This window comes from Apteryx rowi, unplaced genomic scaffold, assembly GCF_003343035.1.
Source record: "Apteryx rowi isolate R43461 unplaced genomic scaffold, aptRow1 scaffold_457, whole genome shotgun sequence".
Classification (NCBI taxonomy): Eukaryota; Metazoa; Chordata; class Aves; order Apterygiformes; family Apterygidae; genus Apteryx; species Apteryx rowi.
Genome location: NW_020450713.1, coordinates 99,627 through 113,593, shown reverse-complemented (window position 1 = coordinate 113,593; position 13,967 = coordinate 99,627). Strand labels below are relative to the sequence as shown.

The 13,967-nt window shown below is 35.4% G+C and overlaps 1 protein-coding gene across 1 annotated transcript in view; it reads right to left on the bottom strand.

The window, feature by feature from the left end:
- ATP8A1 (ATPase phospholipid transporting 8A1) overlaps positions 1-13,967 on the bottom strand; it is a 113,997-nt gene that overhangs the window by 13,163 nt on the left and 86,867 nt on the right. Inside the window, exons 32-34 of the mRNA XM_026077534.1 lie at positions 12,196-12,252; positions 11,616-11,723; positions 339-427 (exon numbers count right to left, since the gene is read on the bottom strand). Coding sequence (XP_025933319.1) covers positions 339-427; positions 11,616-11,723; positions 12,196-12,252 — 254 coding nt within the window. The remainder of the gene's footprint in view (positions 1-338; positions 428-11,615; positions 11,724-12,195; positions 12,253-13,967) is intronic.

Genomic DNA, 13,967 nt, shown 5'->3' with positions numbered 1-13,967 from the left:
ATAAAATTTCGGTTTACAAATCCATTTTCCCAGATGACTTAAAATGTATTATTTAGACTTGCTTTATAATATTTCTTCTTTTAAAGTTTAATTTTATCAGCTGTTCTTGCAAATTATAAACAACATGTATTTTATTTATAAAAAGACATTACAGTTATTAAAACACTTAAAATAGTATTAAGGTTTGCAACAAGATTTGTAAACTACAAACAAGGTGAAAAATAATTTTATATATCCAGCAGATGTGAATTCCATTTGTGTTTTTTTATATTAGTAATTAGAACAAATGTTTAAAAATCAGTACCTTCCCCCATAAACGTCAGCATTTCTGTACTCACACTTTGTATACTACATCAAAAAGCAATGCTGTCATAGGAATACATAGAAGTCCCATCCAAAACACTCCAGAGCTGAACATCATAGCTGCCTGGATGGAAAAAAGCACAAAATATGATGAAGTTATGAAGAGAACTAGAGAAAAGTTAGAAATACCAATGGCTGCTTGGTTGAGAGCATCAAAATAAAACTTAACTGAAGCCTTGTAGACTCTCTAACGTAAACCAAGAATTTAACTCCTCTAAAATCCCCTTACTCACTACAGAAATCCAGCATTTAGTGAGCACTATGACACATTAAAAGACTAGCAGAAAGATCACACTGCTTAGGCTCTTTGAGAGAGGGAGAACCTACACCTCCACAAAACCAGCTCTACGCCACTATGCTGATTGTAGAGAATTCAATTAAAACCAGATTTATTTATTGAAAATCCATTAACAATCCYCCCATCTTTGCCAATACTTTATATACGTTATAAGCACAAACTCTTTTTTTGCAGTCAATCCTAACAGTAAATAATCGTTACTGGCATTTGATATTGATATTGGATACTGTTCAATTATTCTGCAGTACAACTCAGATCAAAGCAGATATATCTCCAGTAGAGCTCACTATACCACAGTTCCCACACTGCAACAGAGCCCTGTTCAACAAATTGTTTAAAAATGAGAACTAAGAAAACAACTAATTACATAAATACCAAGTAGCTTAGGAAGTATGCAATGTATCATTAAATGAAGATCTACAACATTATTACTGCATGGTAAAATATTTGCAAAACATGTTATTGCTTTTACTTGTGGGTTTTATGGTTTTATTCTTTTTTTTTGAAACACTACACTAATACATAAGAATTTCTTCTGTTCATAACTTGGTTTGTACACCTGCTAAAAACTAAAGCCAAAAAAAGCCATCATAATAATAAGGACACTGAAGAAAATGCTTTAATCTACCCTTGTACTTCATGCCCAAATATCTATATCATAATACTATGGCTGCAAGGAATATGATATATACTTAATCGAGCATACTACTGAAAGATTCGTTTGCAGTCAGTATTAAAAATGCCTTTGTAATGTAGTTAGATTGCATACAGATTAAAAGTAACATTGGTGCACAATGATACCCTTTCAAACCTTTTGCTTCATTTCTTGGAGACTAATTCCATTTACAGGTTAAACCTCAGCACCTAACTGAAATAAACAAGCTGAAATTTTACTGATCGTAATTAGCTGACAAATGCAGATAATTTGCAGTAGCTCAAGTCTAATTTTTGAACACATATACATGAAAGTTTGTTTTAGAATTATACCTGGTATACTGTTACTTGGGTAAAAACAAAAAAGGAAAAAAATCTCATTCTAATATAGAAAAAAAAGTCTTGTTTACCTTGTTTTTGTATCCAATCAGTTGGATCAGTTACACAGATTCTTTGGAAAGCATTAGAATATATTTGAAATGAAAACCTGGTAAACTTGCCACAACTTATGGTAAGGGACATAGATATTGTCCTGAGATTTTAGTAACTATTTCTGCCAAAAGCTGTCAGCAAAGGTAACAGGTTCAAAATAAAACAATTCACATCTTCAACAGGAAGAAAAAAAAAGAAGAAGCATTTCTATCAGGAAGTGGAGAAAATGTATTTGCATTGTCACTTTATAAGCAAAACATGACTTTTGACATATTTGATGACATACTCAGTTCTTAAAAAAACAGCTAATAGGAAATGTCCATCACAACTACATTTTGTAAGCGCTTTTATAATTAAGTAACAATTAGAGAGACTAACGGTTTCCTAAACAACAACAAAAAAGCATAGAAAAATGCAACTTGAAGTAAGTATCACCCTTTCTTCCTATTATTAGTAACATTTTTTAGTTTATGAGAACATGGCGAAGAGCTGTCCTTGCATTAGCTACCCTGTATGAAATGTTTGCTGGTGAAACAGCAAAAGTGATAATGCAGGTCTTAGGATGTTAATTCTGACCATTGTAATGCTAACTATGAATGAAGGAACAACTGGCGCCTACTATTCAGCCCATCCAGCCTTTGGCTTTACAAATGAACGACATGAATTGAGAAAAAAAAAAAAGTTTTTCTGCGTCATATTTGAAAGCCTGTCAGATTTTTTTTTTCTTTTACAGAGTTAATCCAAACCTAAAAGACTTAGAGCCGACATTCGCATTAAAGACAGAGGGCCTCTTTGTATTTTTTGGACGAAGAGGGGAAAAATAAAATCCCACAGAGGTATTTCCTTCCTTTCTGTACAAGAAAGCTCCCCCCTCACTCTGTAGAAAACATTTTTGTCTCTAACTTTTCACATCTTTCTACACATAGGCAGGTCATCTGGGAAATGGCAAACCAATCCTTTTCAGACAATGGCACTAACAGGAGCAGCCTGTTCTGGGGACGGACTCTGGCTGCCTCTGTTTGTGGTTTACAAATTGTTCCTAATGTGAGAGATTTGTGGTCTATGCCAAGTTTTTCCCCTTTAGGCCTTGTGAAACCAAATGGAATCTGCCACAAAAGTGGCTCCCAGGGGAATTCAGAAATAATCCAAAATGAGAGCTGGAAAGCCTAGTTTATTGTAGGACTAACAAATCCTGCAGGAAGGATAAATAATTTGTTGTCTCTATAGCTCATGCTCTATTTTAGGACTTTCTACAATGAATTAACACTGCTCATAAGTGCAACATATAGATTTTATATTGGTGCTTAACTTTTTTAAAAAGAAAAAAATGCTGAAAATTACTCTCTTTCCTAGTTTAGTAGTAGACTAGAAATCCTGGCAGCAAAACATTTTTAATGCACTGCTGAAAATGTACTATTAGGAAATTGCATGCCAAAATGAAGAGTGAGAATATTCCCTTTCTCTTTACTATGACATGTTCTGCAGAAACAGCTAGCACAGATTTGAAAAAGGATAGCTGTCTAAAAGCAGAGAGAGAAAGATGAAAAGAGCCGTAAAATTCTTGCTGCAGAAAAGCTTATGAAAGCCCCTTTCTGTTTATTTCAGGTATCACCAGGTACAAATCCTCACCCTTTTAAATTATGTAACTATCAAAATAACACCTCCTTAATGCTACTAAGAAAAACCAGCAATGGTTTCTCTTCTTACCATCCTACAGAGAAAGCTTCATTAATTTTGGTTATCTGTATGTGTTTGTCTTCATACATGACAAAAAACCTCTTACTGATGCAATAGTAAAACAGATTTGCATTTAACTCCCAATGCAGTGAAGTTCCTACAAGTGAGTTCTAGTAATGTCTCCAGTCTTTCTTTGCTATTTAAAGCTTAGAAAACCATCTCATAGGTCCTATTAACTCAGAATTAAGTTGGAACTCTGCTTACTGAGAATATTAGAGGGGATCCCCCCATTTTCTGATAATACACTCAGAACAAAACAAAGTCTTACTGATATACAACAGAACACAGAGATACTTAAACATAGCAAGTACCAGACAGTTGGGAAGCAGATAACTGTGGACATCTGCAGGCAGAATCTAGAAGTTCTTACTCAAATAAATCTCCTGTGAAATGAAGAATCTCAGTAAGGGTAGACTGAGGAACATGCCTTCAGTTTTTCCCAGCTCCTCTCAACTTCTTCAGCTAAGGATAGCACCAGTCCATTGTAAGACCACTGACTTCCCTGACTGCAGGTGGGATATGAAGGGTGGAATGCATCCCACAGAGAAATAAATTATGAGGCTATATATACATATATATATAAAATCTCACAGATACATACTATAAATCCTAAAGACAGCTTCAAGACAGTATCTCTGTGGTGACACTGGGAGTTTATAAACATTAACAAAGCCAGACAGAGCAATATAGAGAAAACAAGGATGAAGGTCTCTCCTCTCTTACAGGAGTGTCCTTAGTTCAGTTCCTTGTTTCAATGAGTACTTTAATATTCTAAGTATCCACTGGAACATGCATCTTGCCTTTTTCCCAGGTAGAGCAGAACCCAGCACACTGTCTCTTCTGATCGAAAAAAATATTTAATTATTCCATACAAAGTGGAATAGTAGAAGGCTTATGGTTCTTTATTCAGTGACTCTTTCAGCAGAAAGCATTACTCTGAAAGCTCCAAAGGACACATAAATTTAAATTTGGCTCTTAGGTAACATTGATTTTGGGTGAGTGTTCTAGTCATTTAACTATCAGATAAGTGGGTATTTTGGAGAAAAAAAAAAAAGCTGATACAAAGGTCTAACTGGAGAAGGAAGTTTGTGAATCATCAGATTAGCACTTATCTCTAACCAGAGTAAAGCACTTGAGCCCAAAAAGGGATGAAACACCTGTTTCTTATAGCATATTCTTGTGACTAGCTTAGGGGTGTATTTGTTCAATTTTCATTTTGTGAATTAAGTTCATAGGCACTTAATTCTCTCCATGCATTTAATGACAGTTTAGGGCACCTCACTATGTATTTCACCTTTGAAAAAATAACACAGTGACAAATTATAGTGCCAGGAATGGCTTATATCAGTTGCTATTTCAGTAGACCTTAGATAGAAATAATAATGGAAGTGCTTTCAAAAATAAAAAACAAGAAAAGAGTAAAGTTGGAGACCTCACAAGAAGTATTTAATAATTCTTGAAAACTTCCCCCAAGAAGTCTGAGAGGACAGATGACTTACCAAAAAAAAAAAAAAAAAAAAAAGTTTCCCCAAGAACTGAAAGGAATAAGCAAGTTCTGTTAAGCCAAGGTCTGGCTAACAAGGATGTGCTACAGCACAGATTGACAGACCTGAAAAAAAATCACCTTAAAAAAAAACCTAAAGAGGATCAGATATCTGGATGCAAAATTAAACCAGCCAGAATGTGTTGGCAAGGTCCGATTTTTTTTTCTTTTCACATTACTTTTAATTGTGCTTGYAATCTTGTTATGAAAGGAAGGCTCACCTATTCTCTTTTAAGTAAAGCAAACACCTATTGCCTTGGAAGGAAAAATTCTAGGGGGGCCTATCTGAGTTGATTCAAAGACATAGCAAATAATGCCTTCGGAGGAGGGAGAGGTAAAGCCAGGATGAGTTTTGATGGTTCTACTGAATTTATTATACAGACAGAGACTACGTGAACTATATTAAGTGTAGTAGGAAGAAGCAAAGGAAGCACTTAGTAGCATATTTCAGCTCATTCAGATCTTTTCCAGTGAAACTATCACAACTGTAACATGAATTTTGGGCTCTCAGGTGAGGACAGATGACTAAAATGGAGATGTGTTATGGGATGGATTCCGATTTGCTTAAAATATCTTCAAGAAATCATTTGAGTTCTGTTATGCAGTAATAATGTTCTCACCTCAAAATACAAAACACATTTGATTTCCCTAAACAGGAAGTTCACAGAGGTATATGGAGCAGGAAAGATGCAGATTACTGATTACCGCTTTGTAAAGATTTATAGGTCTGTATAAGAAAAGCTGGGAAAAACTTGGATAAGGATCATTGGAGAAAACCTGGAAATGTGTTAAGAATGTGGGAAAAAGCTCAGAGGGAACTTATGCTGAGTATGGGCTGGGAAAGATCTTGAACTGTAAGTGAACATGCTGGCTCTTGTTTGACTCTCTCTGTGGTCAGGAAAACCAGATTTCATGCTTTCTTTGCAAATAAGCAATATCCTCTCACTGAAAATTTACTACACCAATTACCCCTCCCAAAATGAAGACCCAGAGTTTTGGCTAGCATTTGAATTCAAGCAGGTAATAAGCAGTGAAACAGGGAAAAAAGAAAAAGACAAAAATTACTCGCTAACTCAACATAACTACCTCAGATATCAGTCCTTAAAGCCCACTGTTTTCTGCAAGTATTATGATAAAGAACTGGGAATTGAACAATCTCAGTATTAAACCCTTTATGGTTATTTGTTTTCCACATGGGGCTCAAGACAATTTTTGGAAATACAGGTGTCAACTAAGTTATCTGAAAGGACTCCTTAAAAAGTATGGTACAGTACTTCTCTTGTTTCTTGAATTTGAAAAATTTAAAGAGAATTACTACTTTTCTAATTTTAAGGACATTACTTACAACACCCCTTGCTAATACCGAGTAAAAGTACCAGAACAATTTTCTTAAACGTGCAGTCATCTAATTTTACTTATTTTTCTGTAGTCTGCAAAACTTACCATAGTAACACTCTATTAGTTTTTAAAAATGCAAGAGAGAAACATCCATTAGTGGCATATTTTACTAGCCTGAATACTGACTTGCTCTCTATCAGACTAAAACATCCTCTTCCCCCCTCCTCCCTCCCAATCAAATCAGACTTCAAACACCTCCCCAGAAAAGACCTGTTCATCGAAAGTTGAAGTATTTTGACAACTACATTATAAAAAATGGAAATTTTCAGCAGGGCAATTAAAAGGAGAATATCTAATTTTAACAAGTACAATTCCATATACTAGGTTATGGGGGATAATGCAGACAGAGGCAATACTTAAGAAACTAATATGGTTAGTACAGTATATACTAACATATCTTTCCTACATGGTGCAGCTAAATTGTCCAAAAAGGAGTTTTATTGTTTTTCACAAAGATTCTCTAAACCTCATTCAAAGGATCTGAAATTCTGTAAAACACCTGCTTGTTCCTTAATTTCAATTTCCTTCAGTAGTTTTATAGATCCCCTGAGCCAGACAGAGAAGAAACAGCTGGTGCTCTGGAGAACTTTACAGTGCACATCTACAGTACCACAATAAATAAAAAAGTTCTGCAGATACTGAACTTTTGCTTTTAATCTCAATGTCATACTTCTTATTCGAGTAAATTTTATATTTTTATGCTCATTTATTAATCAGATAGGTGTATAAAAAAAACACCAACAATCCTGAGTACACAACAATAACAAACCCTAAATTCTCAGTGTAAAAGAACACATAAGCAGTAATTCAGACAACTACAGAAAGGAATCAGCACTTGCTTATACAGCATAACACATTCCCTAAAGCATGCCTTGCCTCATAAATTATATTAGCACAAAATATACACAGGCTTTGTGCATTTTTTTTTTCCTCTCAAAGGTTTACAACTCAAATCACAACTCTATTTGTTCAAGAAAGAGATAACTATACCAGCTTAGAAATATATCCAATTTTATCATTCTAAAGAAAAAAGCAAAACAAAACAACCCCCCCCCAAAAAAGCCCCTCTCCCCACCAATCTGCCTCTATTAAGTGGTATTGAAAAGAAAATTGATAGAATAGAACCATTAACCAAAAGGTTCTCGAAGCTTTGTAATCCGCTGACACAGGAACAGCCAGCAGCTGTTCTGATTAGCTGATGCAAGTTACAGGATCTTTATTAGCCAACGGTTTATTGCAAGAAGACTAGATAAATAGAAAAATAGAGAATCCATAATTTAATCACAATATCATTATTTCTTCCAAGTGGATATAATGCATAATATGGCAAAACAGAGACAACAGGAAATTTCTCTTGGTAATGCATTGCATCATAGATTTAAAGTGCATTTGGCTTGGCATCACAGAACGTAGTTTGCTGTGTTATGGAAAGTCTCGTAAAGAAAAAAAAAATCTGTCTAAAAGTAAATACCTCACCAATACAAAGAGATTTGGCCTTTTTTTTTTTTAGATATTTATGCAAACTGGATCTGCTACATGTGGTTTTATAATGAGAAAATAGCGTAGTTTTGTTTAACACCCCCCCGACATAAATGGCACTATTCCCTTTGCTAATATGATGCATAAAAGCAGACTATCGATATCAGTTATATCAAAGCAATAGAGAAAGAGAACCATGCAGTTGATTTACTGAGGTCTGCAATGAAAATGTTCTTTTACTAGTCTGTAGTGGCACTGTTCTACAAATCAAACAGCCTTCCATTCCCAGACCAGGTAAGTCACAGTACTGTGAAATTCAGAACTGAGTTTGGACAAAGGCGTCTTTTAGCATTTTTGGCCAATGAGTTGGTATGAGAAGAAATAAGCAGTGTCTAATTCTATGATTATTTATACTTCTGTCATTAGAATAAAGATGCTGGGGAAAAACAATTTTAGAAAATTATCTGTCTAAAATAATTAAAAAATAGCAGCTATTTATATAAATTCATGCAGACATTATTAAAAATAAGTTTCGAGAACTCGTTTCATGTAAGGGGTCAAAACAGATATGCTGTGATATGGCCAACTTCTCCATACTGGTGTTAAATCTAACTAAGAAGCTCCTGTAAAGAGATATATTTTCTTTTTTATGCACCTACATTTACAAGCACAATTTCTTCAAATAAAATATCAAGCAAACAACCTGTAAAGCTGTTTGCGCAGATGCTTCCATGCTAGACAGCACTAACAAACAACAAATGCAGCAAAGGTTTACTACTGCAGCTAAATATTGTACTGTAATACAGATCACCTTACAGAGATTGTAAAGTTACTATGAAGTCACTGGAAACTTTTGGAACGTTTTCCAGATTTTTCTCTCATACACTGTGCATCAAATTTCCTCCAACAGAAATTCTCTGTTTTTCCTACTACTGAAATCCTCCTAGCAGAAAAGCTATTTTAACACTTTGCTGTAAGCAGATAAAACTTCAATCCCTTCTATTTCACAATCTGTGACTAAGACTAGGAAGAATATGGTCCCTTAAATGTTAGAATAAACTCAAGAAGAGAAATTTAAAATGAAAGAGCCTAAAATGCAAAACAAAATAAGAAAATAAAGTATGTAAAAAATATTTTTACTTTAATTAAGATGAAATACAGAAGAGTCATTTCAGATTATTAGAAGACTCCAAATATAAAATTGATCTGACTATGGTACTTGAACTAGCCAAGGATGCTATATAATTAACTACTCATTTATCATCCCCTTTTGTTATTCTTATAGTTGGTAAAATCTCCTTGTAATTCTACAGCTTATTAAAATAGGGCATTTTTTATGAACATATTCATAAAAAAACAAACATAAAAACCAAATGCCCCCTCCAACATAATTTACCAGACGAGGCCACAGTCAAAACAGACAAAGAGCTATAGAAGTGTGAGCTTTTGATTTGTTTGATTAATTTCTGCCAAATGTAGTTGGATGGAGTTAGTCTTCACTCTGACTTGCACATTTGAAAAAATTAGACAAACAGCATTTGCGCTGGCAAGTAGAGATGTCCATATGGATCTTTTCCACAGTTAAATTTGTGAATCTTTTAGTTAAAATACATATTTGAAAGGCCTGGGCTTGCTTCAGTGCAGCCCAGTGACTTCCAGCCTGCCAGAGTCCACCCTGGCAGGGAGGAAGTGCCCAGGAGAGCGTATGAGGTTCTTCCATTCCAGTCTGCACCACCGGATTAGTTGATTAGGACTGTCTTTGGCCACACAGAATATACTTCAAAAAGCTAGAAAACAGAGTTTTAAAAACAAGCACTTAAGTTCTATGAGAAGTTTAGGAGACTGTATTCAGATGTGACAAACAAAGCAACCCCCCTGTGACAGAACAATTTGCAAACTCTGCATGTCCACACACCTAAAGCTACTATATCTACACACACATGCATGCACAAACACACAAACTGTTACTAACAAAGCAATTAGCTCCATTTCAAGTACAGACACAGTTCTGTCACAAGAAATAAGATAAACATGGGTTTATAAGTCAAGCTACTTCATTGTTATGGTGAACCCAAACCCTAAGAATATTTATTTTTGTTGACAGAAACCTCACATTCCAAACAGCAAATTTTTCAAGTTTGTAGGACTTTCGTTCAACAACAACTTTTGCTCACAATAACTTCAACAGAGACTGGACATGAAATAACTGACATTTTTCTTAGTACAAAGGTGGAGTAGCCACCTTTCTTTGATGTCATCCCATGCCAATCTCCTGTTGTTCCCACTGTGCTCATCACTATAAAGGTTCTTGTCTTCAGAGCAACCAAACAGACAACATTACAAAACTTGTAAAAAGAACAAATTTTAAAACATTCTAAAATATTTATTCTACAAGATACAGTGTATATAAAGAAAAATACTTAAGTATGATAGCTACAATTACTCTAATTTAGCATAATATACATAATTATTTTTGAATAATGGAAGCAACAAGGTAATGTATAAAATTAACACATATATGGGGATGAGAGGTTACAATAGAGGGGAAAAAGTTATAAAAGTTACAAATTCACCTTTTCATAGGTTTCCAAGTACTCAAGTTGATTCCTTGTGGCCTTGCATTATAATGTAGTAGTTATTTAAATGCCTATATACTACTTTTCCATAACAGCTTATGTGGGAGGTGAAATTTGTGGATCTGAATCACTTCCAAGTAAGGAAGGGAAGTGAACCTGATTTCCCACATCCAACATGAGTTTTTTAATTGCTGAATTATATAAAAGAAGGTGAGTGACAGGAACTCCCTCTCCTACTTGGTGTAAGGCCTGATTTAGTAGATATGCTTGGAGAACAATTACAAGAGCCTCTTTCTGAAATAAGCAGGTATTCCCAGTTTGTGGTTCCCAATGAGACTACACACCTAACGTCTCAGCTCAGGAGGCACTGGCCATGCCCAGAAGCAGGCGCTAGTGCATGAGAAGTCCATACTAAACTTCAGCTGTTTCTGGAACTGAGTGGTTTTGAGAATTGGTAATTGGGACTGAAGTCCCAATTAGATTAGGACAGGTAGCAACGGCATGTCTTTTGTGGATTCAGTCCTATTTGCAATAGACAGAGCATGTAGACACAAGCAGGATAATAAATAAAGGCCAAACAAATAATTACTGTCAAAAGGTTAAGGATATAGCACAAAAATGCATTCCAAGCAGCAAATTAATAGAAAAAGAAATGTGTACATTTGCTCATGTAATTTTAGGGCACTTCAAATGTTTGATTTATTTCATAGTTTCAAAAACTTAGAAAATTTGTAAAATTTTATATTCTGATGAAAAGACAGCCATAACTAATACACTACTTGTACTACTTCATTATGTAAGGTCTCCAGCCAAATAGGCAGTATTTTACTGAGATCAGAATTTGCTAAGACATCTCTTTAAAAAATTCCAACTTACCAAAGAACAGTCAAGCAGCTTACCTGCTAGTTCTCCTTCACTATACCATATAATCACAGCGTGTTAGTTGAACTCCATTTTCACTAGAGTAAAAATTCATTCTATTCTAAATAAACATGGCTACTATATTGGATGTATAGAGGAAGCAACTCTTACAAACTTCTGCTTAGTAGAAGTATCCAATAAAGATTAGGCCCATACTGAAAACTGAAACAATATTCTTTGCACAAAATTGGAGATTAATTAAAATATACTTTACCTCTCCTGACATATCAGGTGCCATAGGAATGACTGGCCACAAAGAAGAGTAGATTCCAAAAAACACTACCCAAAGTGCTATGCTGCCCCAGATAGCTATATGGCTGAACTGTTAAAAGAGAGAGAGAGAGAGAGAGAGAAAATAATCATCACAGATGTATTATGACATAGAAAAAGATCTTTGCTGCTTACTGTTTACTTTGAACGCTGATGTTTTGGATGAAATTTCCATGCCCAGTATTAACTCTGCTCCTTTGGCTTGCTGTTTGTTAAAGCAAGATGATACTTTCAGCAGCAGTAATAATTGCCAATGTGTTTTAAACCAATTTAAGTTCAATTACAACCAATTTACAGTCATTTGATTCTTCTAACTTAGAGATTATTTTAAGCTTTATACCAAAGCCATCCTTATCACTATTCAACATTATATTCTGTCTTTCCACTCAGTAACCATAATTTAGTTTGATACTGTGGCTGGCAAACTGTAAGGACATAACATAATAAATAGGAATAAAATAATACAATTATTCATCCATGATATTTTTATAGCACATTTGAGAATATGATAAAGATTTGCTTACCAAAGTCCAGTACGAGGTCTCTAATCCAGCCTTCAAACACACAGTTAGAATCACAAACTTAAAGAAAAAAAAGAAAAAAGGAAAAAAGAGAGAGAGAAAAATATCTTATTTAACACACAGTGTTGATTAGTTTGGTTAAACCTTCAGTAGAGCACAGAATGTAAAGGTTAATTATTTTCATACTTTGATTATGTTGTTTTTATTTACACAAATGAAATAGGAAAAAGGATAATCAATTTCTTCAACTTAAATAGGATTTTCTTAATAATATTCAACAAAGTACTGTGCAAGTCAATGCACCTAGCTGGGTACTAGTATCCAATCCAAAGTTCAGTAAAGCAAAAGGAAATCATTTCCATGGACTTCCAAAAGCTATGGAATAGCCCCTTCCAGCTTAATAGTCTTTTAGTTAGTAGTTCCATTTTTTTTTTAAACATGCGTGAGCTTAGATCAGAAGTTTAAATGCCCATTTGAAATGACCACAGTAGAAAATTTAAAAGTACCCCAGTAATTAACTAGTAACAGAGTACTCAGAATTGTTAGCTTTCATTACTAATCTTACTCATTGTTTTTGGAAAGCGCTCATTTTTTTTGGAGACACTTCTGTTGTACTAGAAATCTTAAACATTTCCTTGCCTCCCAGAACTCTGGAAGTCTGGGTCTTACTGAGTCTTTAGCTTCTGTATCTATGCCACTTTGGTTAGACAGAAAGGTTTCTGAAGTGTTCTGACTGTAGTCCACCCCCGTGGAGATGGCAGACTAGGCCCGTTAGTTATTGAGATAACTTTCTTTCTATACAAAGAAAGATTTGGATCAAGATATTGGGCTGAAAATTTGCAACTTGTTTAAGCTTACACTAGTGTAAATCAAAAAAATGGTTTGTTCACTTCATTAGTAAATGAGTCACCTTTGCCAAACTCTGAAAAGCCAGAGTGTCAAAGCTGACAGCCTAAGACCTATATTCTGCATACCAAATAACAAAATGGATTCATTCATTTTGCTCCATAAAAAGAGTAAAGATGGGGAAAAAAAGAGTAAAAATAACAATCTCCAAAAACATCACATCATTCTCCTGTTGGACATGTTCCATTTTAGTTGGGAGACCAGCAGTAGTTGAAAGTTTATAATCCTACAGCAAGGACTAGTCAATTTAGGAAAATGTTCATCTCCTTCCCTGTAAACTCACAGAAACAATCAAGCTTTCCAATTACCAAAGAATCACAGAATCACAGAATGGTTGAGGTTGGAAGGGACCTCTGGAGATCATCTAGTCCAAACCCCCTGCTCAAGCAGGGTCACCTACAGCACGTTGCACAGGATCGTGTCCAGGCGGGTTTTGAATATCTCCAGAGAAGGAGACTCCACAACCTCTCTGGGCAACCTGTTCCAGTGCTCTGTCACCCTCACAGTGAAGAAGTTTTTCCTCATGTTCAAATGGAACTGCCTGTGTTTCAGTTTGTGCCCCTTGCCTTGCGTCCTGTCGCTGGGCACCACTGAAAAGAGTCTGGCTCCATCCTCTTGACACGTTGATAAGATCTCCTCTCAGCCTTCTCTTCTCCAAGCTAAACAGGCCCAGCTCTCTCAGCCTTTCCTCATAAGAGAGATGCTCCAGTCCCCTAATCATCTTTGYAGCCCTTTGCTGCACTTGCTCCAGTAGTGCCACATCCCTCTTGCACTGGGGAGCCCAGAACTGGATGCAGTACTCCAGATGTGGCCTCACCAGGGCTGAGTAGAGGGGGAGGATCACCTCCCTCGACCTGCTGGCAACACTC